Source organism: Muntiacus reevesi, chromosome 1 (genome assembly GCF_963930625.1).
Source record: "Muntiacus reevesi chromosome 1, mMunRee1.1, whole genome shotgun sequence".
Lineage (NCBI taxonomy): Eukaryota > Metazoa > Chordata > Mammalia > Artiodactyla > Cervidae > Muntiacus > Muntiacus reevesi.
The window spans coordinates 81,314,783-81,341,164 of NC_089249.1; the positions used below are offsets into that span (position 1 = coordinate 81,314,783).

General features: G+C 45.8%; 1 protein-coding gene and 1 long non-coding RNA gene across 3 annotated transcripts in view; one reads left to right on the top strand and one right to left on the bottom strand.

Annotated features, from left to right (window-relative positions):
* The first annotated feature begins 15,074 nt into the window (after nucleotides 1-15,074).
* Nucleotides 15,075-26,096, top strand: S100A10 (S100 calcium binding protein A10). Its single transcript, XM_065903989.1, has 3 exons — nucleotides 15,075-15,217; nucleotides 22,197-22,349; nucleotides 25,686-26,096. The coding sequence occupies exons 2-3, from the start codon at nucleotides 22,218-22,220 to the stop codon at nucleotides 25,845-25,847; spliced, it is 294 nt and encodes a 97-aa protein (XP_065760061.1). The 5' UTR covers nucleotides 15,075-15,217; nucleotides 22,197-22,217; the 3' UTR covers nucleotides 25,848-26,096.
* Nucleotides 15,386-26,382, bottom strand: part of LOC136145577 (uncharacterized) — an 85,480-nt gene continuing 74,483 nt past the window's right edge. For both annotated transcript variants that reach the window (XR_010658808.1, XR_010658809.1), the window contains exon 3: nucleotides 15,386-20,736. This is a non-coding gene — a long non-coding RNA (uncharacterized lncRNA). The remainder of the gene's footprint in view (nucleotides 20,737-26,382) is intronic.

A 26,382-nucleotide genomic window follows, 5' to 3' on the forward strand; every position in this document is an offset into this window, starting at 1 on the left:
TGCCTCAAAACAATGTGTCCCAACTTGGGGAAGATAGCAACAAGTTTTATAATGTGTTCAAAAAGGGCGTGATCAGCTTGTAGACATTGTTCTGATGGGCTGGTGGCGAGCTAAGTAGGAGTCAGCATCGTCAGCCTTCAGGTCAACTGGTCTGGGGTCTACATGACTGTGGCCAGCCTACCGTCCTTAATCATTAACTTCTCCCACCTGGAAGAGGTTTCAGTATCTGCAAAATGACTTGAAGATGTTGTTGTGTGTATCCATTGATGGGGAAGCAGGACCTTGCCCCAAAGCTGCTCTTGATTATTTATTTCTCTGCATACCCTCCCTTCCCTAACAACTGCTTGAATCTGCCCATTGGAACTCAGGGAAGGTCTCGTAGGCTGAATGAAGGTTTCTGCATTGGCAGGCAGGTTCTTTACCACTGAGCCACCAGGAAAGCCCTTCTTAACCTTAGGGCATGCCAGTCTGGGCCAGGACCACTCCTCTCAGCAATTCGAGTTTTCTGTTGTTTGCACTCTGTGCCTTGTGAGACCTGTTACGTGGGCAGGGATCCAACCTGGGCCACGGTAGGGAAAGCCCGGGATCCTAACCACGAGGCCACCAGGGAATTCCTTCAGCAACCCATGTCGACCCACGATTTACACTTCCTGCCAACATCCACCGAGGGTCAACATTCACTGTATTCTGTTCAGAATACAGAACACGCCAAGACAAACCTCTGTCCCCAAGGATCCCATAGGCGCTGAGGGAGACAAACAAGTGCACAATTTCTAGATGCTGTAATGAGTGCGATGAGTTGCTAAGGGAGGACCCCAGTTGTGGGGGTGGAAGGTGGGCAGGGGAATTCAGGGAGGCTTTACAATGAAGATGATATATGACCAGAACCTGGAGGGTGTCTGGTTCTGTAACCAGTCAGTACATCTACCTTCTGCCCCCTCTTTGCTCTCTTCTATACTGTCCATCTCCTCGGAGGGGTGTGAATTCCTCAAGCACAGGGAACGTGTCACCTTCATCCATGCATTCCCTAAAGCACCCAGCCCAGCAGCTGCACCCAGCTTTCCAAACACCAGTGTGATGCTCTCATCACACTGCCAGACCCTGGCCTGACCATGAAACATGCCCAGGGAGCCAAAGGGCCATGCCCAATGAGGCAGACAACTGAGACAGCCTATGTCTACTCACTCTCACAAAGCAGGTCACTTCCACTTAGAAATCCCACTGGCAGTTTGTTCATCACCTTCCTTCCCAAGCCAGTGTTTCCTCTCTGCACTGGGCAGGCACCACGATATTCCAGGTGCCCAGGCTGGACAATTCCGGGTGGGTAGTCATGATTGTTCCTCTTCCTCATGCCCTGCAGCTCAGTAGCGGTCGCCCTGAGGACTCTTTCTACAGATTTTTCTCAAATCTGTACTTTCCTGTCTACTCTTACCACCACCATTCCAGAGCAGGCCTGTATCATCACCAGCCTCACCTGCCATCTTCTGGCCCCCATTCTCCCCCACCCCCAGTGGTCAGTGGTTCCACTTCCTGTAGTATAGTTGTATTTACAATTTAAATCTGTAGTCTGGAACTCAAAAGCATCAATAGTCTAGCCCTTATCCCTCACTTTAACCCCTTTTCTAGTTGTACTTGTTGCTTCTCCAGATGTGTCCTGCACACTCGCTGCTCTGTATTTTTATTCATGTTATTCCCCCCCTTGGATTGTCCTCCTCTCAGTGCCTGTTCCACATGCCCCCTTGATACCTAGTAAATGGGAAAGAGACCCACTGTTCAAGACTCTTGTCAAATTCTATTTTCCATGAAGTTATTCTTAAGGATCCTAGCAGAGGGAGATGGCTTTTCCAAATTCTTGCTGGCCTTACTGTCCATACCCCATGCAACACTGGCCACACATACTACCTCCTATCAGAGCTATTTGGGAACATTCCCTTTGTTCCTGGCTAGATTATGGTTCTGTTCCTAAGCAGCTGTCCTTGATGCTGCTCTATCCAAAGAAAAGTGGGGGTGGGTAGTGGCAAAATGGAGGCTTTGACATCAGGCTTATCTGGATTTTATAGGGCCATACATATGCCTTTAGGGAATGTATTATTTAACCTCGCTGAGCTTCCTTTGCTCATCTGAAAACTGACTTAGCAGCTATCTTACAGGGATTTTGTGAGACTTAGAAATAATACATGCAAACCACATTAAATTACTATAATCATAGAGCACATCAGGAGAAGGAGAAGTCGGGATGAACTGAGAGAGTAGCACTGACATACACATATTACCATGTGTGTAAAATAGCCAGTGGGGAGCTGCAGTAAAATACAGGGAGCTCAACTCAATGTTTTGTGAAGACCTAGAGGGGTGGGATGGGATGGGGGTGGCAGGGGAGGTTCAGGAGGGAGGGGACATAAGTGTACTTGTGGCTGATTCACATTGTTGTATGGTAGAAGCCAACACAACATTGTAAAGTAATTATCCTCCAATTAAAAATAAATATAAGGACTTCCCTAGTGGTCAAGTGGCCAAGACTCCGCACTCCTAATACAGGCGGCCCAGGTTCAATCCCTGGTCAGGGATCTAGATCCCACACGCTGCAACTAAGACCCAGTACAGCCAAATAAATAAGTTAAATTTTTAAAAAGTGAAAGTTGCTCCGTAGTGTCCAACTCTCTGCAACCCCATGAACTATACACTCCATGGAATTCTCCAGGCCAGAATACTGGAGTGGGTAGCTTTTCCCTTCTCCAGGGGATCTTCCCAACCCAGGGATCAAACCCAGGTCTCCCACATTGTAGGCGGATTCTTTACCAGCTGTGCTACCAGGGAAGCCCAAGAATACAGGAGTGGGTAGCCTATTCTTTCTCCAGCAGATCTTCCCAACCAGGAATTGAACCAGGGTCTCCTGCATTGCAAGCAGATTCTTTACCAGCTGAGCTGCCAGGGAAGCCAAAAATAAAAAATAAACATACATAAAAAAGAAAAAATAAATTACTATAACCCTAATTGATCTAAAATACTTCTTGGGGTGATTATAAGGAACAATTAAAATAAACCCTGAGACAGAGCTTTGTAGACTATAAAATTATTAAGCTAATTTTTAATAAGCATGACCTGGATTACATTTTTCTTTTTATATGATATGACCAACGTAGACCCCAAAGATAAGCCCACTGATTACCAGGAAGTATATGCTCCAATATCCAGGCTTTCAGAATATCTGTGCTCAAATCTGTTAGAATGAATTCACTTAAAAGCCAACAAATAAAACTGGTTGAATTCTATGTCATAATTCAAACTTTTATCTAAATAGCACCAAACACTAGTTCAACCTAATATCTCTATTTTTATGTTGTTTTTTGTTGTTGTTCATTTGTTTGCATCATGGACACAGAGTTTTACTGTTCCCACTTTTCAAGCCTTGAGAAATGCTATCAAAGGCATGAGAGACTGGGGCAGAGTCTCCATCTAAATCACAGCCTCCACCTCAAGCCAGCTCCATACGTTTCCCAGCACCATCTGCAATCCTTGGGTTTCTAGACACGGCTTCCTGCTCCTTATCCTGCCAGGGCCACTCAGGAGAAAGCAAACCCACTGCAGAGCTACTCACTGTGCAACCACCAGAGGGTCCCACAGCATCGGCTAGGAAGCAAGGACACACCCTCTCCAAGTACAATCTCCACAAGCTTGGATCTCCCCAGGGCCTCACAGCAGCTTCCCCTAGCTGCTTCCAGCCCCGAAAGAGGATTGCCTGGAAACCCCAGAGCTCCTTGCTCGCTAATATTGTTGAGGCGTCAGTTCATACCAAGTAGCCAGTTTCTCACAAGGGGTTTGTGTCACCAGGGGGCCCCACAAAGTCACACTTCTGTGGGGCTGAGACCCCCCCAAGTCACATTTCAGTATCATCTATGAGCAGAGAGTATCTGGGGCCTAAATAACTTTCCCTTCCATAGTGCCCCCAGAACCTCTGTCTGGAACACCACTTCCTCACAAGTTTCAATAAAGAAAACGTAACTGCACGTAAAACTGGCAGACTTCAGTCCACCTTGCAGAGTTCCCCCAACTCTAAGAATTCTTGGGATCCAGACAAGCTGGTGTTCTGTTTTGGCCTGGTTACTTAACTCAAAGTATAGCATCCTTTTTTCTTCTTCCTTTGAAGAGATCTGGAAAATCAAAGCCCCTTATGACTAGAAGATGGAAGAGAAAGGCTATAATTCCCAGGTTTTTTCCTACTGGCTGCCCCAGTACATAACATAGGCAGACCCACAAGTGTGTGACTTATTTTTATTGAGGTTTTATTAAGGTCTCTATTTTGAGTGATTAAAAAGAGCCTGGACTTCAGCTTTACCCAAGCTGAGTGTGCAGTCAGATGTTTTGCAGAAAATTTTCACTTTGGTCTCAGGTTCAAGTTTTCATTCTCAGGATCTGTTAACAAAATAAGCCACTCACTATATACAAATAAATAATATCAGTATTTACTAGAGAATTATCTAGCTTACTTTCAATATACTTAAAAAAAAAAAAAAAGAGAAATAGAAACAGCACAGGATATATCACCAAATTGGGTTTTAATCAACATCCAGACTTAAACAGTGCTGGGAAGTCCCCTGACACAGCACATCTGGAGTCCCGATTAGGAGAAGGTCCCAGCAGCTTGTCCACTCTGTAGGTAAGACTTCAAAGACTGGAGTTCAGGGTTCCCACTTATAATGCCAGGACACAGACTGATATCGTCATCAACCTGTGAGCAAATTGCAGCTCTGGATTCATATTAATGCTGTTTGTTTTGTCGTGTAAAGCTTGGAATGTTGTTAAGTCCAGGGCATGGTTGGCCAGACCCCCTCCAAGGATTCAACAGTCTCGGTCCCCTATCTTTATCTTACTGGTCTTCCCTGGTGGCTCAGACTGTAAAGAATCTGCCTCCGAGGCAGGAGACCGGTTGAATCCCTGGAGAAGGAAATGGCAGCCCACTCCAATCTTGCCTGGGAAATTCCATGGACAGAAGAGCCTGGTGGGCTACAGTTCATGGTGGTCACAAAAAGCCAGTCAGGATTGAGCGACTTTCACTTTTCAATGTTGTTAAGCCCAGGGTATGGTTGGCCTGAAGCAAGGTCAGAGGACTGCTCTGCTTTGTCTCTGAAGCCTGAACAAGACTATCTTTTTAATTTACCTAACATCAGGCCACTCCTGCTAGAGGGCATTCATTCAGTTCAGTTTAGTCGCTCAGTCATGTCCAATTCTTTGCAACCCCAATGACTGCAGCATGCCAGGCTTTCCTGTCCATCACCAACTCCTGGAGCTTGCTCAAACTCATGTCCATCTAGTCGGTGATGCCATCCAACCATCTCCTTCTCCTCCTGCCTTCAATCTTTCCCAGCATCAAGGTCTTTTCCAATAAGTCAGTTCTTTGCATCAGGTGGCCAAAGTATTGGAGTTTCAGCTTCAGCATCAGTCCTTCCAATGAATACTCAGGACTGATTTCCTTTAGGAGGAAAGACCTCTTTGCTGGAGGGCAAGTCCTCTGAAAACCATCACCTTGATCAGCTCAGAGACAACAGTGCTACAGCCGACTGGCTCCTGCTTGTCAACCATCCTGGTGCATTTCAGGTTTTGTACTTATAGAAGAATTGATGTTGCTTATGAAATTTCCCTGCCTTCCAGAGTTTCTAGTGTGATACCATACATGAATAATATCCTGCTGAGGAGCTCAGCAGATCTGTATTTGAAGAAAGTTTCAAGGGGTCCTGCATTCAGAGACATGTAGATCTGGAATCTCCAGGGCTTCCTTTGGAACTCTTCCATAACTTCACTTCTTACACTGCCTTATGATTCTCTCATTCTTCCATCACAAAAGACCATCATTTCTGAGTCATTTCATCATCCTCTGGCCCTGGACTTTCTAGTGTGAGGAGTTCCTTTTGTAGGTTGTTAGGTAGTCATTGGACTGCAAGGAGGTCAAACCAGTCAATGCTAAAGGAAATCGGTCCTGAATATTCATTGGAAGGACGGATGCTAAAGCTGAAACTCCAATACTTTGACCACCTGATGCAAAGAACTGATTCATTGGAAAAGACCTTGTTGCTGGGAAAGATTGAAGGCAGGAGGAAAAGGGGCAGACAGAGGATGAGATGGTTGGATGGTATCACCAACTCGATGGATATGAATTTGAGCAAGCTTCAGGAGTTGGTGATGGACAGGGACGCCTGGCGTGCTGCAATCCATGGAGTCGCAAAGAGTCAGACATGACCAAGCTACTGAACTGAACTCAACTGAACTGAGATAGTCATTCTCTTCTGAGCTTGTGCTAATAAGTTATAATAAACTTTATGTATCTATGAAAAAATAAAGAGACTGGATATATTCAGGAAAATAATTTAAAATAATTAAAAGATCTTGAGAGGTTGGCTCCTACCTTCAGGATGGCTGCACACAAATCAATTCGTATCATATTAACCCACCCCTCAGGGAAGGAATTTGAAGTCTACTTCATGGGTGAGGAAACAGAAAGCATGGAGACTTACTTGCCCTCGGCCCAAAGCAATCATGCAGCACAGCCAGATTTCAACACAAGTCTGTCTGGTTCTAACCCATCCTCCACTTAATAATAATTATAGTTAACAGGAGTGTGGCATTTATGATGTGCCAGGCACTCGCTAAGTATTTACTCATTTATAGTCACAATATTCCTAGGAGGCTGGGATTTCTTTTGAGTCTATTTTCCAGATGAGAGAACTGAGATTTGGAAAGGTTGCTGACATGTTAAAGATCACAAAGCTAATGAGCGGCAGAGAAAATATGATTCACTGCCCAAGCCTGTGTTCTTAACCCATATGTTATGCAGCCAAACTGACTCTCAATATCCGATTCCCCTCCCCCATACTCCTCTTGGGGCAGGCACACTAGCGGATTTCAATTCCCATCTCAGACCAAACTCCTCCCCACGTTCCAGCCTTTAGATATGCTTTTCCTCCACCCAGAAAGCTTCGTCCTAGTCCCTCTCCTATTTGCAACCGTAGTTCCTTTTCTTCTGAGTTCAAATGTCCCCCCTTCAGTGAAGTCTTCCCTGACTTTCTACTTCAATTATTCTCTCACTAAGCCCCTTGTTTTTCCCAACAAGACACTCATTCGGTGAGTCAGTTCAGCCATTCAGTTTAAACTTCACCTCACAACTTATTAAATTTTATATTAGTTTCATTTTATTTGTATTTTATTTGCCTTTCCCACTAGAATGAAAGGCCCATGAGAGCAGAAATTTGTCTGTCTTGTTCCTGACATGTCTCCAGTCAGGAACATTCCAGATATTAATAGGTGCTTTGTAAATATTTAACAGATTATAATCATTAGAATTTGCAGTTAACCTATAGAAGAAAGCAGATGGTTTCCAACCCCAAGCTAAGAGTTCTCTTGTGTTAAAAATAATAATAATGTCCTTCCCTGGTGGGGCAGTGGATAAGAATCCAACTGCCAATGCAGGGGACATGGGTTCAATCCCTGGTCCTGGAAAATCCTACATGCAGCAGAGCAACTAAGCACAAATGTCACAACTATTGAGCCTGTGCTCTAGAGCCTGGGAACCCCAACTACTGAAGCCCACGTGCCCTAAAGCCTATGCTCCCCAACAAGAGAAACCACCGAAATGAGAAGCCCTCACTCTGCAAAAAAGAGTAGCCCCTGCTCTCCACAACTAGAGAAAAGCCCATGCAGCAATGAAGACCCAGAACAGCCAAAAATAAATAAATAAAATTATTTTTAAAAAAATAATAATAAGGGACTCCCTTGGTTGGGGTAGTGGGTAAGAATCTGCTTGCCAACGCAGGGAATGCAGGTTCAATCCCTGGTCCGGGAAGATCCTGCATGCCTCAGCACAACTGAGCCCATGTGCCACAAGTACTGAGCCCATGCTCTACAGCCCAAGAGCTGCAACTACTGAGCCTGCACACACAACTACTGAAGCCTGCATGCTCCAGGTCCCACAAGCCACAAATAATGAGCCCCTAATGCTGCAACTACTTAAGTTCATGCACCTAGAGCCTGTGGACTGCCACAACAGAAGCCACCACAATGAGAAGCCTGTGCTCTGCAACTAGAGAGTAGCCCCTGGTGTCCACAACTAGAGAAAAAGCCTGCATGCAGCAACCAAGACCCAGCTCAACCAAAAATAGTAAATAAAGTAGTGTGTACCTGTCAAATAAATAAATTTACAAAAACAAAATAATAATAATACAGAACTTCAGCTTCTGCTGCTCCAAGAGATATGTTAGGACAGGAATCACAGCCTTGGTGGAGTCCTCCCAGTGTCCCAGAAGGAAGTCTCAAAGATGTTTGCCCACAGTTCCCACAGGAGAGACCTCGGGCCACAGAACAGCCCTGCTTGGCCTCCTTAAAGCTTCTCTGCCGGGAGGGATCACAAAGAAGCTGATCTGCTGTCTGAAAACTGCTGCATGCCAGGGCCAAACAGATGCCTTCATTCTTCGTCATCACCCCAGAAGATGAGTGTCTATCCCTATTTTAACTGTTAGGAGACTCAGGTTCTGAACAGTGAATGACTTCTCCCCAGAGGTGAGATGACTTCCCCAGAGCCACGCGACTGGTAAGCCATTCTTTGATGGCTCCTTGTTACCTTTAGAAATGAGCTCCAAATTCTTTAGCAATAACCAAGCAGGACCCTATAGGGCTTTCCTGGGACAGACCCCCTTCCCGCCCCCATGTCCTCTGCCTGCCTCGTGTTTGTAGAATAGCTGTCATCTCCCAGGCCTCCCCTGAGTCACAAAAGCCTGGTTCAAGAATTGAGGATTGAAAGGACATGAACACATACTGGCAAAAACAGTGGTTGGGGCAGAACTGATAAGAAGTTAAACAGTAAGTCAGCCATATGACACTCACAGAATCTTTAGTTCCTCTCTGAAGTACCTTGATAACAGTATCTGATGCACATTTCCCGAGCTGTTTTACAGATACTGAAACCCAGCCCCTCCCCTCCACCCCACCACAAGGAAAGGCATTAGCTGCTTGATGACCATGAGCACTGTAGCCCCCAGACCTACTGGAACCCAAGGACTGATAATGTTAACCCCTGTGACATGGCCCTATTACCTCACCTTACCTCACCGTCAAACAAACAAAGAATTGTGCACAAGCCAATCACACAGCCTGTGACTCCCCGCCCTCACCGTGCCTTTAAACCTGCTTCCCTGACTGCTCCACAGACAGGGAGCTCAACTTGGTGCTCTCTGATGACCTAGAGGGGTGGATGGGGGATGGTGGGAGGGAGGCTCAAGAGGGAGGGGATATATGTACACATATAGCCAATTCGCGTTGTTGTATAGCAAAAACCAACACATCGTAAAGCAATTATACTCCAACTAAAAGTAAAATTTTAAAAAAAATGCTTCCCTGAAACCCATGGTAGAGTTCAGGTTTTTTGAGGATTAGCTGCCCTGGATTCCTTGTTTGAAACCTTACAATAAATGCTGCACTTTTCTCTGCTACAACCTGGAGTCAGCAGATTGACTTTACTACACATGGGCAAACAGACCCAAGTCTGGTTCAGTAATAAGCAAAGCAAACCAGGTGACCCCAGAAATGTACCTCCTCTTGGGACTCACCCCCCTCCAAGGCCCTCAGGGACTTTGCATTCTCCCCATGCAGGGGCAGTTCCTGGAACAAACAGGATACCTCACAACTCCATGCCCTGGCACATGCTTCTCCCTCCTATCTGCCCCCACAGAATGTGGTTAGACCCTACTTGTCCTTTAAGATCCATGTAAACAAAGAAAAAGGACAGAGTCTGATAGGAATCTTTCCTAAGAAAATAAACATGTGGGCAAAGCTATTTATTCAAAAGCAGACCTTTTATATTTAATTATTACTTATGACAGGATAACACTGCTAACAACCTACATGTCAAAAAATATGGGAAATGTTTAATAAATTATATTCCCCTATTGAGGGTATACTAGTAAAGCCACGGGCTTCCCTTATAGCTCAGCTGGTAAAGAATTTGCCTGCAATGCAGGAAACCCCAGTTTGATTCCTAGGTCAAGAAGATCTGCTAGAGAAGGGATAGGCTACCTACTCCTGTATTCTTGGGCTTCCCTTGTGGCTCAGCTGATAAAGAATCTGCTTGCAATGCGAGAGACCTGGATTCAATTCCTGGGTTGGGAAAACCCCCTGGAGAAGAGAAAGGCTACCCACTCCAGTATTCTGGCCTGGAGAATTCCATGAACTATAAAGAGTTGGACACGATTGAATGACTTTCACTTTCACTTTAGTAAAGCCACACAGCGGAGGTGGGGGGAAGGCGGAGGTCTGTTGTTTTATTTTATTTTTTTTCCCAGTTGCTCAGCATGTGGGATCTTAGTTCCTTGACAAGGATCAAACATGCAACCCCTGCACTGGAAGTGCAGAGTCTTATCCACTGGACCACCAGGAAACTTCCTGTTGTTTTGTTTGTTTTGGGGGTTGCTAGCAAAAAGTCTTGACCAGGCAACTGTAAACTGATGGTTCTCAACTGAACTGCTGTAGAGGACTGGTGTGACTCCTTCCTAGGGCTCCATAATTGATGAATAAAGTTTCCTTTTGTTACAACTATCATTCAAACCCTTAATACCATGTTTGAGCAGACAGAATGGTGACCTTTGCTGCCCATAGTTTCTGTGTGGTGCCGGGCGCAACTTGATGCATGTGAAGAAACAAAGAAACTATGCATTTGCCAGACTTGCCAGAACTTGTCTCATGAGTATCTGAGCTTGATCAGGGCACTAAAAGGGTCTACTTAAACAGTGTCACCATGATGCTGAAAAGTGACCAGTATAATAGTGTGATTACTATACATGCCACTTAATCTTTTGAGTATGCTGCCAAAATACCAGTGTTCAAAAAAATGCCACCCTGTCCCGTTCTAACAAATACATACCCAAATTATGAGGCTCTTTCTCACCCACAAAACTAGTCAGATGAAAATGTTCTTGGTTAGCTGGTGGTTTTCCTCCACTCAGTGATTCAGGGACTCAGGCTCCTCCCAGCTGTGGCTCCTCTACCCCTAGAATTTCGGAATTCAGAAGATGGAGAAAAAGAACATGGGAAGCCATCTCTTAACCCCTTTGGCCTGCAGGTGACACCCATCACTTCCAGCCCCATTCTGCTGATGACTAGTCACTGAGTCACACGAAGAGCAAGAGGTGCTAGGAATATAATCTCTGGCTCAGCAGCCTCTTCTCAGCAGCACCTCTACAGTGTGACGGGAAGAACACATTTCTGGCGCACACACTGCCCTCTTTGCTGCAACCACAGACGCAGGAGTTGAGAACCACTGGGAGGTGGATTTCGTCGCTATGTGACATGGAGAACTGGGAAAATACCCAATATTGCCTCATTAGTAGAACAACATCCCCTGCTCCCAGTATTTCCTACGCTGGAATGTGCGATGGGCCTGATGGAGAACATGAATACCACCTCCTCTTTGTTCTAGGAACCACGTTGTCTCCAATCTGCTCCCATTCTTCTGGTGGCCATTCAGTCTGCTCCTCTCCCCACATCTCCTCCCAAACCCCTACCACCTTACCATCCTTGGTGGGCAGCTCTGCCTCAAGCACTAGTCCCTGGCCTGATCAGCTGTCACTCGGAAAACAGCTGGCTCTGTTAACCTATGGTTTATAAAGGATAACCACCTTCTGGAGAAAGAACTGCATGGGACCACCTCTCCTAGAGAGAGATGAAGGGCATGGCAGGTGCTTAGAGCTTTATGGATCTACCAGTACCTAGAGTAAAAAAAAAAATGTCACAGGAGGGCAGAGATAGTGTCTAACCTGCAACCATTTTTAAATGCTTTATTTACTTTTGGCTGCATTGGGTCTTCGTTGCTGCACACCGGCTTACTCTTGTTGCTCTCTGTGGTCTTCCCACTGAGGTGCCTTCGCTTGTTGTGGAGCACAGGCTCTAGGGCATGTAGGATCAGTAGTTGTGGCACACAGGCTTAGTTGCTCCGTGGCATGTAGAGTCTTCCTAGACCAGGGACCTAATCCATGTCCCCTGCATTGGTAGGTGGATTTTTTACCACTAGATCACCAGGGAAGTCTATCCTGCAACCATTTTTACCACTATACTTTCAGCACTTAGCACAGTGCTTTGGAAACCCAAGTTCCATCCTTATTGTGAAGCTGTAGCCACTAAGTCCTGGGAGCCCTGAGAGTCTGGCTGGCAGGCCAGAGCAGAGAGTAAAGGAGCTACAGTGTAATCGAATGCAGTGGTTTCTTGGTGTCCTTGTAGGTACTGGTTCCAGAAACTTCCCCACATACCAAAATCCACAGATGCTCAAGTCCCTTATATAATATGATATAGTATCACATATAACCTACACACAACCTTTGGTGTACTTTAAATCACCTCTAGATTTTTTTTTTTTTTTGAACTTTTTATTTTGTATTGGGGTATAGGCGATTAACAATGTTGTGATAATTTCAGATGAACAGGGAAGGGACTCAGTCATCATATACATTCTCCCCCCTGAACTCCCCTCCTATCCAGGCTGCCACAAAACATTGTGCAGAGTTGCCTATGCTATACAGTAGGTCCTTGTTGGTTATCCATTTTAAACACAACAGTGTGTACATGACCATCCCAAACTCCCTAACTACACCTTCCTTGCCCCCAACCATAAGTTCGTTTTGTAAGTCTGTATCTTTCTGTTTTATAAGTTCATTTTAATACCTAACAGAATGCAAATAATTGTAAAGACTATGTAAATGCTATGCAAATTGTTGTAAATTCAAGTTTGCTGTTTGGACATTTCTGAAATTACTTCTCTGGATATTTTTGATCCATGGTTGGTTGAATCTGAGGATGAAGAACTCTCAGATATAGTCAACTGCAGTAACTCATTGAGTCAAAAAAAAAAAAAAAAGCAATGAGTAAATGAACAATCATGCTCTTGATGACATATAAATAGTAAAGATAAGTTATGGAGCAAAAACAGAATACATAATTTTATAATCAATGTGGTCATAATTTAGGAATTCAATATCAAATGCAAAAAGAATGAATTTGCTTATTTTTTAAACAAATTTTAGCACTTCCTATCCCTTCACTTGGAGAAGGCAATGGCTCCCCACTCCAGTACTTTTGCTTGGAAAATCCCAGGGTGGAGGAGCCTGGTAGGCTGCAGTCCATGGGGTCACTAAGAGTCGGACATGACTTTCACTTTCACTTTCATGCATTGGAGAAGGAAATGGCAACCCACTCCAGTGTTCTTGCCTGGAGAATCCCAGGGATGGAGGAGCCTGGTGGGCTGCCGTCTATGGGGTCGCACAGAGTCAGACATAACTGAAGTGACTTAGCAGCAGCAGCCCTTCACTAAATAACTACTACCCAAGACTTCCCAGGTGGTCCAGTGGTTGCGAATCTGCTTGCCAATGAAGGGGACATGGGTTTGAACCCTGGCCCAGAAAGACCCCACATGTCATGGGGCTACTACTGTGCCCAACAAAGACTCAATGCAACCACATAAATATGAAAAAAAAAAAAAAAAGGAAATACATAAAAATGTTTATCTTTGGTCCATGCATTTACAAGTGATTTTATTTTTCTCCTCATACATTGGTATATTTTCCAAACCTTCTACAAGAAGAATGCACCTTTTTTACAATCAAATTTTAAAGTCATGGTAAATATTATCTTTAAAACATTCTCCATTCCATGGAGACTTGGAGGTGCCTCCTTAATGCTCATAGTGTCTGATAGCATCCTCTACCATTCACTGAGCTCAGTGGATTTTGTTTGCTAATCTATCTTCCAACAAGGCTTGAAGTTGAAGGACAGACTGATTCTTTGATTCCCAAATCCCCAGGCCCTAGTACATACACTAAGCATTCCTAAACACTGCAAATCAAATGAAGGAATCAAGGAGTGCATAGTATAGGAACTCAGATGTTCTCATTCTAAATCCAGATGCATCTTTCCTGGAACTAAAGGGATCAAGAATTTTCTCCACTCTTGACTGTAACCAACAGCCTAGGAAGAGTTTAGGAAGCCTATGGGAAGACTGCAGAACTGCCCCACGTTCAGCACCAGGGTTGAGGAACTCAGTGGAGTGAGAACTGAAATCCGAGTTTTCCTGGCAAGAGCTCAGATTAGTCACATGGAGGCATTTGGAGGATTCCCCAAAACTGCGCATTCCTCAGGGATCACTCACTCCTCCCAGGACCTCCCCTGGGAACAAAGGAAAACCCAAGACTTGGGACTGGGCCCTTTTCCACCAACAGCTGCTAGTAGTTTGCATTTAACCCTTAACCACAATTAAAATAAATGTCGGGGGTGGAGGGGAGTGGATAACACCAGCTAGGAAACCCTTAGGTTTTCTCTAAATTCCTTTTGAAGTGCTTTGAGGACCAAACAGGCCAATTTCAGGACAAAAAAAGGAAAAAAAGGAGATTCTTAAACAAGTTTTAATAATGTCAACTACAGCCGAAACTGAACGCTAGACCAACTGCCACGCACGCTAAGAGGGGTCAATTTCCAGTTCAACCAAGGGTTTGTAATGCCCTGGAGCTATAAAAGCCAAACAGCACCACCACCCCCTTCACTGCGGAGGATAGTGAACTCAGCTTCTCCGAGAACGGGCGGCGGTGGCGATCCCCCGCAGGCCTTGGAACAACCCCCACCCCCCTTCCCAATTTACTTCTTAGTGTATAATCTGAAACCAAGTCTGACTCCTTTGAGGTCTTAAGGACTCCAGGTGCCCCTCCCTACAATATAATCTAGAAAATAATTCCTAGACCTGTAGTTTACAGACGAGGAGCTTACAATCCGGTTCTGGGCCAGCGCGCCCCACCCGCAGGGCGACTGGATTCTTTGATTTCCACACTTACTCGCTAAAAGCAAACCCGAGAGGAAGGGCACGAAAATATTCGAGAGCATTTGAGTAGGAAGAGTTTACAATCTCGTTCTCTCTGGGGGCGGGCGGAGGCCTGGAGCGAGGCTACTCCGCATAGCGAGCAAAGGGTGTGTGCGCTGCGCCCGGGGTGTGAGTGTGGCGGGGGGAGAGGGAGGCGGGCAGGAAGAGGAGGGAGGGGAAGAGGTGGGGTGAGCCGAGGCCCTGACACCCGCCCAGGCTCCTCCTGCCTCCCCCCGCCCCCCACCCACCACCCCCACGTACTAAGGCGCCCTGCCCGCGGCGCTCTGCTCACTGGCCGCGCGTCCCCAGCCGAGCGTCCGCGCTGCGCCTCCTGCCAAGGTGAGTCCTGCCCGCCGGTCCCGGGCGGTCCCCGGCCCCACATCCCGCGCCCGGGGAAATCCCCACAACGGCGGCTCCCGCTGGCCAGGCGGTCTTCGCCGGGCGTCCCAGGTGTGGGGGTGGGACGATGGTGGTGGTCGGGCGTCGGCTGGGCGTGTGGGGGTATCCTCTCCCCCAGCTCTGGGCCACACCCCAGCTGGGCGAGCACCTCCCCTGTCCCTCCCCGGCGCGACCCCCCAGACCCCCGGAAGAAGGAGCACTTGGCCTTTACTAGTACTAAGGTGTCGGTGCCCCGGCGTCTGCTCTCTTCTACTTTTTGGTGTATCTTTCTTTAGACCCCTTCCTGCTTTTTGACTAGTCTCCCCAGTTACCGACTCCCTGTTTCTGGCCCCCTGTCCTGGCCGGCTTGTTTCTTTGTGGGCTCCGGCTGCAGGCTGACTTCTGTCCAGATGTTCGTAGCCTCTTTCTAGCTGGACGGTCCGTGCAGACTCGGAGAGGGTTGGCGGGTTCTTTCCCTAAAGGACACCCTTCTGTCCCTCTCCTGCAAGCTTCAAGGTTGGGCTTCCTGTTATTTGTCTGCTAGACGAGAAGTTTCTCTCTACCAACGGAGGGAAGAAGATCCTATTTGTTTTCCTTATAACACAGTTTTGCTGAGGGGGTGGGGGCGAGCCACCACCTCCAGCCACCACTGAAGTGGGTTTTGCAGTGAAAGGGTTCCCTTCTTGCTATTTTAGTTAAACAAGTGGAACTATACAGAGATAGAGGAAGAGCAAGTTTAATGAAGGATCTAACGCCCCAGATTAACCTGGCCCAGTACAATGAGCTGTTGGTACCTGGACACAATTTGAGCATGGCAAAGGTCTGGTGCTTCGCCCCAGACCTGAATACCGCCCTCTCCAGCCTCGGGCGGTCTCCACCTAACTGAAACCCGGAATCTGCCTTGTTGGGCGGGGGTGGAGGGGCCAGCAGAGCAGCTAGCCCTGTGCCAGGCACCACGGGGCCTGGGCCAGACTCTGGAATACGTTAAGCCCACCCGCATCCCTCCCTTGAGGTTTCTGCAGGGCGTGGTTAGCACAAAGGGCTCCCACTTCTCCTAGTGGAAGCCTGTGACTCAGTTGTGAGACCATGTGGGTGTGGCCTGGATGGTTCCAGACCTTCTCTGCAGATGGTTCAGACAGAACACTCCCTGAAGGAAAAGGGGAACTGTGCCATTTTAGAGGGCATTTTCCAAGAGGAAATGAGTCACACCCAGACAGGCCGGCCATCTGAAGGAGAGGTTTCTTGACTGAACTGTGGTTGAGGACATGTTAGATTGGTAGGGTCATGGCATTTCAGCTGCAGGGTTATCGGCCTGGATGCCCACTGGCAGGCTGCCTCAGCTTTATTTGGGAGGTAGCGCTTCCAATTGAGAGGTCTGCAGTTCCTGCAGATTCTTTTTCCCCTACAGCATGAGTTTCAACCTGCAGCAGTGGACTTATATCCTGCCCTTCAGGTGAGGCCAGGCCCACAGAAATACCCTGTCAGTGATCTTTGCCTCCGGCGTGTTTCATCAAATTGCAAAAGGTGATGCCAGGCATTAGGGCAGGAATGAGTTCACAACTCATCTGAAATTTCTTCAGCCCTACCCCCACAGATTCCTGTCCTGTTTCTATTTAATCATCTCTTCCAAGTGATGTATTTCCTCCCTTGACAGCCAGAAGCTACTTTCTTCACTGCGGTCCTTAATCCACCATTTGGAGATTCTTATTTTGGTTCTTCAGATTTTCTTGACGGCCTACTGGGCATAAAGCACCCTGATTTCTAGGTGATGCTCTTGCCCGGCTTTTCCCGCGTACAACATCAGATGACCCCCTTTCCTCCCATGTCTGGCACCTGGCCAACCTCTCCAGCAGCTACTCTCCAGTGAGGTCAGGCCTTGGGCTGGGTGGAGCTGAGACTGACTGCCTCTTTGCTTTCCACGGACAGCTCTAACCCTGTGACTTTTTTAGAGCACTACCCACTTGGTATGGCCTTGATCCAGTCCAGTCTTTTAAAGTTGAAGGAAACAATGGAATCCTTTCAGAGATAAAAAGTGTAGATTAGCACTCAGACTGCTAGGAAAGCTGATCTTTTTAGAGTCTTAAGCTTCTCATTTTTTTGGGACTCAACAATTTAGGAATCTCACATCAAAAGCAAAAAGAATGAATTTATTTTTAACAATTTCCAGCACTTTCTAGCCCTTTATTAAATAACTACCACCTAATTCAACAGTGGATTTAATAGCTGTTGTCACAATGGCTATTGTTTGCCAGTTCTGGCTGATAAACCTGACAACTCTTCAAAGAAAATTAGATGTACTCTGTTAGGGTAGAGAAGGCTTCAGAGTTCTTCCTGTTGGATTGTATCTGGAACTCTTCTTTTGCTGCTCATTTTCTTAATGGGAAAATTTTGTGTTTGGTGAAAGGTGGGAGAGAGAGCCTGGATTAGATCCATTGCCTCAACTCACTTTTTCTGAATTCCCTTTAGGGATTAAATTCAAGAATGCCTTTGGGGTTCAATTCCCGATCCCATCCCCCACCCCCCCTTTTTTTTTCTTTTTAAAATCGTCAAAAAGAAGGACACCTAAAACACATTTTAGATAACATGTTTGTTTTTACTAACATTCTGCCAATTGTTTTCTGGGTGGGCTGTAAGAAAACTAGGGTATGGACAAGACAGAAGAGATCAGACTTCTTGCTCTTTAGAAATCTCCTTTTTGAAATTATGGCCTGGATCTGGGCATGGGTCCAGAGCAAACATTTGATATTGCTTAGGAGCAGACACTTTTCTAAGGAGGACTCCTACTTCCCTGCTACTTCCAGAAGGATCAAAGTTTCTATTACTGTCAATTTCCTTCTTACTGATTCATTGAGCAGACTCTGAGGGCAGGGTACTAGCTTCTAGGACCCTGCTCCTGGAGCCCACAGTTTAGTGGAGAAAGACACAGAGCACAGTTAACTAGAATTTAGGACATATTTTTAAATAGTATGATCTTAGCTGGTGAACTCCCCAAAGTCAAGCACCTTGGGGGTGGGGGCTGTGGAGATGGGGCCTGCACAAGCCTAGTCATGCAAAGTAGGTGTTCAGTGTAGGTACAGCAAAAATCGAATTCCCACCACTGTAATTAAATTTGTAGAGCCCAGAATTCTTTTCTGAAGAGACAGTCACACAAAGAAACATATGTGAGCATCCACTCTTCAGACCTGTATAGGAGAAACACAGACGTCACAACAAAATGATTTCAGTAAAAACGTGGGTGACCAACAATGAGGCAGTTAGAGCTTGTGGAGCTCACAGTGAGAGAGCAATAAAGAGGGATAAGCCAAAACTAGAGAAAAAGTGTTGGGTGACCAGACCTGTTTAGCAGGACACACCGTTTTCTCCTACACTATGGAATGTATGCTACTGTTCATTCATTGACTACCCCTTTCCAGGCCCTTCCCAGCCCCTTCCCAGCCCTCACCTCCCACTCTGCTCCAGTGGCCAGGGTTTCAGCCCAGACCTGGGTAATCACACCTGCACCTCAGCTCCAGTCAAGGGAATTGCTTGATTCATTCATTCGCTCGTTAGCAACACTATACCACTATTTAGTGGTTTCTAGACAGAACAGAATAATGGCCCTTACCCTTTAGGAACTTAAATCGAGGATGGAGAGGCAGGTAAATGATGAAATGGCAGTAGGTTGTCTGGGGAACAGGATGCTGCTGCCTCTCAGCCCAAGGCCATCCAGTAGAAGTGTTTCCGAGCCAGAAGCTAGAGTACCACCCCTACCTGGGGGTGGAGCTCGTCAGGTGGCTGGAGAACTGGACGCCGCGGGGCGGAGGCAGTGAAGGAAAGATCAACTTTCTGAACTGCTGCTTTAGGAACCAATCCATCTGCCCAGCCCGGATAAGCCACGCCCAAGATGGGAGGGCCTGGCAGGCTGGCTCAGTAGGGCAACCACCACACTCTGGAAGAACTGGAGGGTCCATCCACTAGCCAAGAGAATAGTGTTCATCACACCTTCCCCTTTTCCTTCATCTTACTCTAAAATCAGTGTGATGGCTTCACCTTCAAAACCTAATGACTTGCTCCTAGCCCCGGCCCGTGCCCTCAGGAGCCCTGGTAACTGATGAAGAGGGTGGTCATCTCTGATTTTCAAACCTATTTCTGCTTCCACAACCTTAGATCTCCCGAGTAGCCCCTGTTCTGCATTCTCATTGCAGAAGGTCTACCGAACAAACGGGCTCCCCAGGTGACTCAAATGGTAAAGAGACCACCTACCCATGCAGGAGATGCAGGTTCAGTCCCTGGGTGAGGAAGATCCCCTGGAGAAGGAAATGGCAACCCACTCCAGTATTCTTGCCTGGAGAATCCCTTGGACACAGAGCTTGGCAGACTACAGTCTACAGGGTCGCAAAGAGTTGGACGTGACTTACCTACTGAGTACAAGCACCAGGGAACAAACGGAGTCTGTGCTGGCTGCTGTGACTGCAGCCTACGTGCTAAGTAAACAGCAGAGGGAGATCCAATGGGGGCAGAAAAGCTCCCACAGTGCATAGTAAGCGCAGACCATCCCTGGCTGGGTTTGGAGTGTCCTGAGACCTGAGTGCTCACTCCAGGAAGACGGGTCTCACTCTCTTGAAGAAGGTATTCAAGGGTGGCCAGGACTTCCTCATCTTACAACCTGTATTTCTTGGAAGTTCCTGAAGTAGCCTGTTTCCTGCCTTAGGGGTCCTTTTCATGCTGCATTCCCCTTCTTACTTCTCTGGCTTTGCAGTGCATTTTCCTTCTGTTCTGCCCTGTGAAGAAAGTGAACGAGGTGTCCCACAGCCAGATCAGTTTCTGAGATCTTTGGGCATTGACTGTAAAGTGCTCTGGCCGTAGAGCTTGGGCACAGGTATTTTTAAACCTCTGTGGTGGCCGACTCCTTTCCTGAGATATTTCAGAACTGAAGTGGGATGCCACAGTCTCCTCCCAAAGGTGACTCACTCAGTTCAGTTCTCTTAGTTATCTCTTATGTTGCTGGACTTGCAGAGCCAATCCAGGCGAGGGTGACTCCCTCTAAGCTCCTGCCATGTGAAGCCAGATACTGGCCGTGTCAGGAGAGAGGGGAAAGGATGTGAGTCCTCTGGAATTCATCCCACAGTGGACCTTGGATTTGTTGCTCTCTCCATGAGAAGTCTTCCAGATGAATCATGCCAGATTCTGGCTTATAGCATTCTCTAGAGTAGCACATTCTTTGGCATGCTGATTCCTGTACTTTTCTGGGGATTAAGGGGTAGAACTTTCAATTCAAAGTGTAATTGCTCAATCCTCTTGTTCACCAACTCCACCTTCTCCTCAGTAAAAGATAGCATTTAGGGATCTGTGTTGAGTATGCATATATCTGCAACAGGAACCAGAATGAATGCATGTCTCCAGTTCCTATTGAGACTCTTCAGGAGAAGATGCCAGCCTCCCCTTCAACCACTGCTCTAAACCACGGGTCCTTGTCTTCTGGGACTGTGGACCAGTACCTCCTGTCAGATCAGTGACGGCAATAGGTTAGAAATAAAGTGAACAATAAATGTAATGCTCTTGAATTATCCTGAAATCATCCCCCATCCTCCTTCCCCATCTGTGGAAAAACTATCTTCCACAAAACCAGTCCCTGGTGCCAGAAAGTTTGGGGACTGCTACTCTAAACCAATTGCTGACTTTTTTTTTTCAAGTGGTATATTAGTCTCAATTCAATTTCATCTATTTCCTATCCAGTAGTGATTTTAGTTGGTGTAAGCCAAAGCTACTCTGTTCTTGCTGAAGCATGCCTTCCAATTAAGCAAAATTCACTGGGCTCCTCTTAAGTACCAGGCATTGGGCCTTGATGAGACAAATGCCCCCAGATTATTATACCTGAATATAATGACCTGACAAATCCTTTCCTTTCCTTTAAGCTATTCACAATGAAAAGCTCTTCCTTTCCCACACTGCACCTCAGACTGTGAGAGTAGCTCTTCTGTCTAGTGATGCCAAAAATATATCAGATCCCCAGAGTGATTAGTATATACTGTTATGTGTTCCTTCTCAAGGCTTTGGGTAGCTGGTATTTGGGTAGGGCAACTGATGTTACTACCAAAGATGCAAATGACTTTGTTACGATCAATAACAAGTTCAGAACTTTAGTAAAGAATACAAGGAATTCCCTGGTGATCCAGTGGTTAGGGTTCCTCACTTTCACTGAAGTGGCCTGGGTTCAATCCCTGGCTGGGGAACACAGATCCCACAAGCCATGCTGTGTGGTGCGCGCGCGCGCACACGCACACACACACACACACACACACACAGTGCTCAGAAGATGAAATTCATTTTTAAGCATATTTCTAAACATTAGAATGAGACCAAACAAGGTTACCTAGTGAAGCTTGGAGGGTTGAAATTCTTTTATTAATCAGGCTTGACTGTGGGTGTTGGTATTCAGCCATATCCACATGGAAGAGTCCCATTTACCAGCGCCCACCACCGCCGCCACCAAGAGAAGTGGTGAAACATCCACCGCCACCGCCACCAAGAGAAGTGGTGAAACATCTGTTCTTTCAGTAGGTACTTTGTCAGTTAAAGGAAGGGGCACTGATCTTGCTTTTCCAGATGATCAGAGTTTTCATTCTTCATTATGCAGCCTTAGCAGGCAACTAGATAAAATCCCTCATTCAGAGCACCCATACCTGAAGCGCCTGTTTCCATCATCAGGAGGAAGGCCCCAGACCTGGGGTGAATTGGAAAAGGACTGAACGGATGAGCTCTTCCAGTCATTTTCAAAAGACTGGAAATTCCTGTCACTTAACGTAGCCTTGGGGCCACTATACCGTGTGGGTCTACAGCTACTGCGCCTGTGTGCTCTAGAGCCTGCCTGCGGCAACTGAGACCCAATACAACCAAGTAAATAAATGAATAAAATTTTTTATAAAGTTAATGTAGATTGTTTCTTTACATCCTTTAATAGGTTTCAACAGACTTCACCAAAATGCCGTCTCAAATGGAACACGCCATGGAAACCATGATGTTCACATTTCACAAATTTGCTGGTGATAAAGGTTACTTAACAAAGGAAGACCTGAGAGTACTGATGGAAAAGGAGTTCCCTGGATTTTTGGAAGTAAGTGTTGAAAGGCTCAGAAAGAATCAGTCATCGTGCTTATGGGCCCTGTTTCCTCTCCCTTCCTCTTTCTAGCCCTTCCCTGTGGAAGTCACTACTAGAAAGGTGTTTTCATTCGTTTAGTTATTGAACGTTATTGAGCGCTTTCCTGTTTGTAAGATACTATGGGAGGAAACAGACAGCAAAGAAGACAGAGCCCCTGCTCTTAAGGAACTTACAGTTTGGAAATGAAATGAAACTACACACAAATCACCACAATACGAGGTGTTGAAGGATTCCATCTGGAGTCACTGTGTCCATTGAGACAGAATTGCGGGAAAGAAGGTCTTTCACCAGAGTAATTATCCAGGTTGCCTTGTTGCCCTCAGGTCCATAAACCTGGCATTGGAGGTGCCCTGTCCTGGTCATATCCACTTATGTCCCTTCTTAAATCAAATCCCTTTAGATAAAGACTTTCAAACTTTTTTCTAACACTACTCTAAACAAATGGTGTCAAGTATCTGCTGAATGAGAGCCAAGCATCACTCCAGAAAAATCTCCTTTTCACATTGATGATGCTATGAGAACACAGGAGCACAGTTTGAGTTTATGCCTGCGCTACTAGATTGAAATGCAAACCTTTCTCTGGCTGCTACAACCAGAGTCACTTAAAGAGATCAGTACTGTACGTGGTGTGGAACATTGCATTAGCCTCTAAAGGGTGAAGGGAAAGTGAAAGTGTTAGTCACTCAACTGTGTCCAACCCTTTGTGACCTCATGGACTGTAACCTACCAGGCTCCTCTGTCCATGGAATTCTCCAGGCAAGAACACTGGAGTGGTCGCCATGCCTGTCTCCAGGGGATGAACTTCCCCTGGAGGGATCTTCAGGATCTTCCTGACCCAGGGATTGAACCTGTGACTCCTGCATTGCAGGCAGATTCTTTACCATCTGAACCACTGGGGAGGAGATGGTAAAAGGCAGAGTCCTGCCTCTTATCTGCATAGTAAACAGCAGTAGTTAAGCCCCTAACTCCTAACCCAGTAAACATAAGGTTTTATAGTACATGATGATTTATAGGGTTATCAATATTAGTCAAATAAACAGATAGAAATCATTTAACTTGTATCTTAGAGCTGCACTTACCACAGTGCTATCCTAGAATGAATTAGAGGACACTGTTGCTCTGCTTTCTTACAGTTCTGTGATACAAACCCAGACCAGGACCCTAATTAACACTGGGAAGGTTGCTTCAGCTTTCTGTGCCTCAGTTCAGGCCCTCTATAAAATGAGAGGCTGGACATGATCATCTCCGAGACCACTTTCACTTTCTGTGATCCTTCTAGGCAAGCATAAAATTCAAGGACAAAATGTGCTCATTGTAAACCTGCCCATCACACAAGGAAGCTCTCAGTCTACTTCTAAACACTCGTTAATTGTGTTGTTACATAAGTTAGAAGCCAGGATGACTATCACCTGAGACAAAGACCCTTCCTACAGGCTTTGTGGTTTGATAAAGTGTTCAACACAGTTCTGAACATGGCAGTACAATTTTTTCTAAGCGTGGGGTCATTATTCCAGGCACACCCACAGTGGCTACGTTGACAACGTTTTGTTTCTAAATCTGATCCATTATGTCATCCAAATTGCACTGCTTGTGACCACAGCCAGGAAGCTGGGGTTGAGGCCAGAATTAACTGAAACCCACCAAAAGAGGGAGGCAGCTGCATAGACAGGTTATAGTTGTCTGCTTAGGGCATGCTGCTTACCTTAAAGGCTTTCTGAGCACAGTTTATATAAACATCCAGCACACTTGAGACAGTGTGTGTCAGTTCCCTTACTCAAGTATGCAGTCAACAGGATTCCTAAATGCTTTACTTGAGCCCTTAACGTGGTTGTTTTTTTTTCTTTTTTTTTTTTTCCGGTTGTACCACACAGCATGTGGGAACTTACTTCCCTAAATAGGGATCAAACCCACCCTCCTGCATTGAAAGCACAGAGTCTTAACCACTGGACCACCAGGAAAGTCCCCCTGAACCCTAAATATGGCCCTGTAAATGGCCATATTTACTTCTGGTTGATGGCATGGACCCTACGGGAGAAACTACACTTTCCCACTTCTAAGCATCAACACAATGAAAAGGAGTGATTAAACCAATCACCTATGAAAGCAAGGGAAAAGGAAAAACAAAGGGGATCTTACCTGTTCATTCCAGTTCCATGCATTTGTGCTACGGCATTGAGAGTTGTGGGGAGCTTTATGACTCCGTCACATGTACTACTTTTGAAACATCCAATGTAAAACATCCAGCAAAGAGTATAGGATGACATGGATTGGCCAACTCATTAAGAACAGAAGCAATTTTAGAAACACTCTGCAGCAAGTCCAGCCTCAGTTCTTAGCTGTTACATGGAGGTCCACCAAGGTGTGTAAAGTCACTTACTCACCTGGCTAATATGACATTAAGTCACACTAGGTTGGCCTCAGCTGTGCCAACAAGAGAGGACCAACTGCCTGTCCTCTTTAAATCTAACCCATCCCAGGGTATCATTAGCATTGCTTCAAAATCCACAGGACAAAGATCTGAAATTTACTCCCTAAGTAATCTCATGAGGTCTCTCATAGGAGTTTCTTTTTTAAAGACTTGACCATGCTATAAGGAATTAAAATTTGTTAAAACTGTGGTAACAGACTTTCCTGATGGCTCAGATGGTTAAGAGTCTGCTTGCAATGCAGGAGACCCAGGTTCAATACCTGGGTCAGGAAGATCCCCTGGAGAAGAGAATGGCCACCCACCCCAGTATTCTTGCCTGGAGTATTCCATGGACAGAGAAGCCTGGCAGGCTGCAGTCCATGGTGTTGGGAAGAGTTGAACACAACTAAGCAACTAACGCTTAACTCCATGGTCCATATCTTCCAAATAATTTGTGTGGCAGAGGCCAACACAATAGTGAAAAGCAGTTATCCTCCAATTAAAAAAAATTAAAAGGAAAAAAAATTGTGGTAACAGTTGGGCTGTGAGTAAAGCAGGTCAGATTTTAAGTGGACTGAGAATTCAGAGTCGTGGATCTCCCTTCTCCAGCACTGTATCTCCTCTTTCTAGAAATAGACTATTTCTAGTCCCTGAGTTACACAAAAGAATGCCATGGAAACCTCTTTCCTAGTCTGCAATAAATATGAATTTACTGAAATGCTCTCTCAAAGCAGAAAAGTACATTTAGAAGACCTCCAAATATCACTGTGATCTAAAGCAAGAATTCAAATAATGAGATTATACATAGAGTAGTCAGCAGAACAAAGAAGCTCGTCACTGCAACCACTGACTGACGGTTCTTGCTTCTATTCTTTTTGTTTCAGAATCAAAAAGACCCTCTGGCCGTGGACAAAATAATGAAGGACCTGGACCAGTGTCGAGATGGCAAAGTGGGCTTCCAGAGCTTCTTTTCGCTAATCGCTGGGCTCACCATTGCATGCAATGACTATTTTGTAGTACACATGAAGCAGAAGGGGAAGAAGTAGGCAGCATTGAGCAATTACTCCCACCCTGATAAGAATTCTTATAAAGGGTCACTTAAGGAATCTGCCCCACAGCTTCCCCTGTATAAGGATTTCTGAGCAGATGGGACCCATAGAAAATGTACAAATAAAATCCAACTCCATTTTGAGAAGCAGAGAAAGAAAAGTCAATTAAAGCCAGATAAGCTTTTGATTTTTATATTGCTTGCATCCTCTTGCTCTCAATAAACAAATTCCTTTTTTAGTTCTGAATTGCAGACAGAATGCTTATTCCTTCTTCAGAAATGCTTTTTCCTACATGTCCTTGAGCATCTAGCATAACGAAGAGCTCTTTCCACAGAACCTGCAAGATGAGAAAGCATTCTCTACTCAGGCTTGCAGTCTAACTTCTCAAATTGACCTGCCCTATAGCTGTGTCTAGCTGAAGGACAAAACCTTCAAGGATTAAAAGAACACCCTTCAGGAATATATTCCAACTTTATAATTTCTGAGCATAGTCCTGCCCGGTTAAATCAGTGCCTTTCCAACCAGCGCCCTG

What these genes read in the sequence shown, in the direction of transcription:
- S100A10 (XM_065903989.1), top strand. Translation starts at nt 22,218, where the DNA reads ATGCCGTCTCAAATGGAACACGCCATGGAAACCATGATGTTCACATTT. An exon ending in AGTTCCCTGGATTTTTGGAA is followed by an intron (nt 22,350 to 25,685) that starts GTAAGTGTTGAA and finishes TTTTTGTTTCAG; the next exon opens with AATCAAAAAGACCCTCTGGC.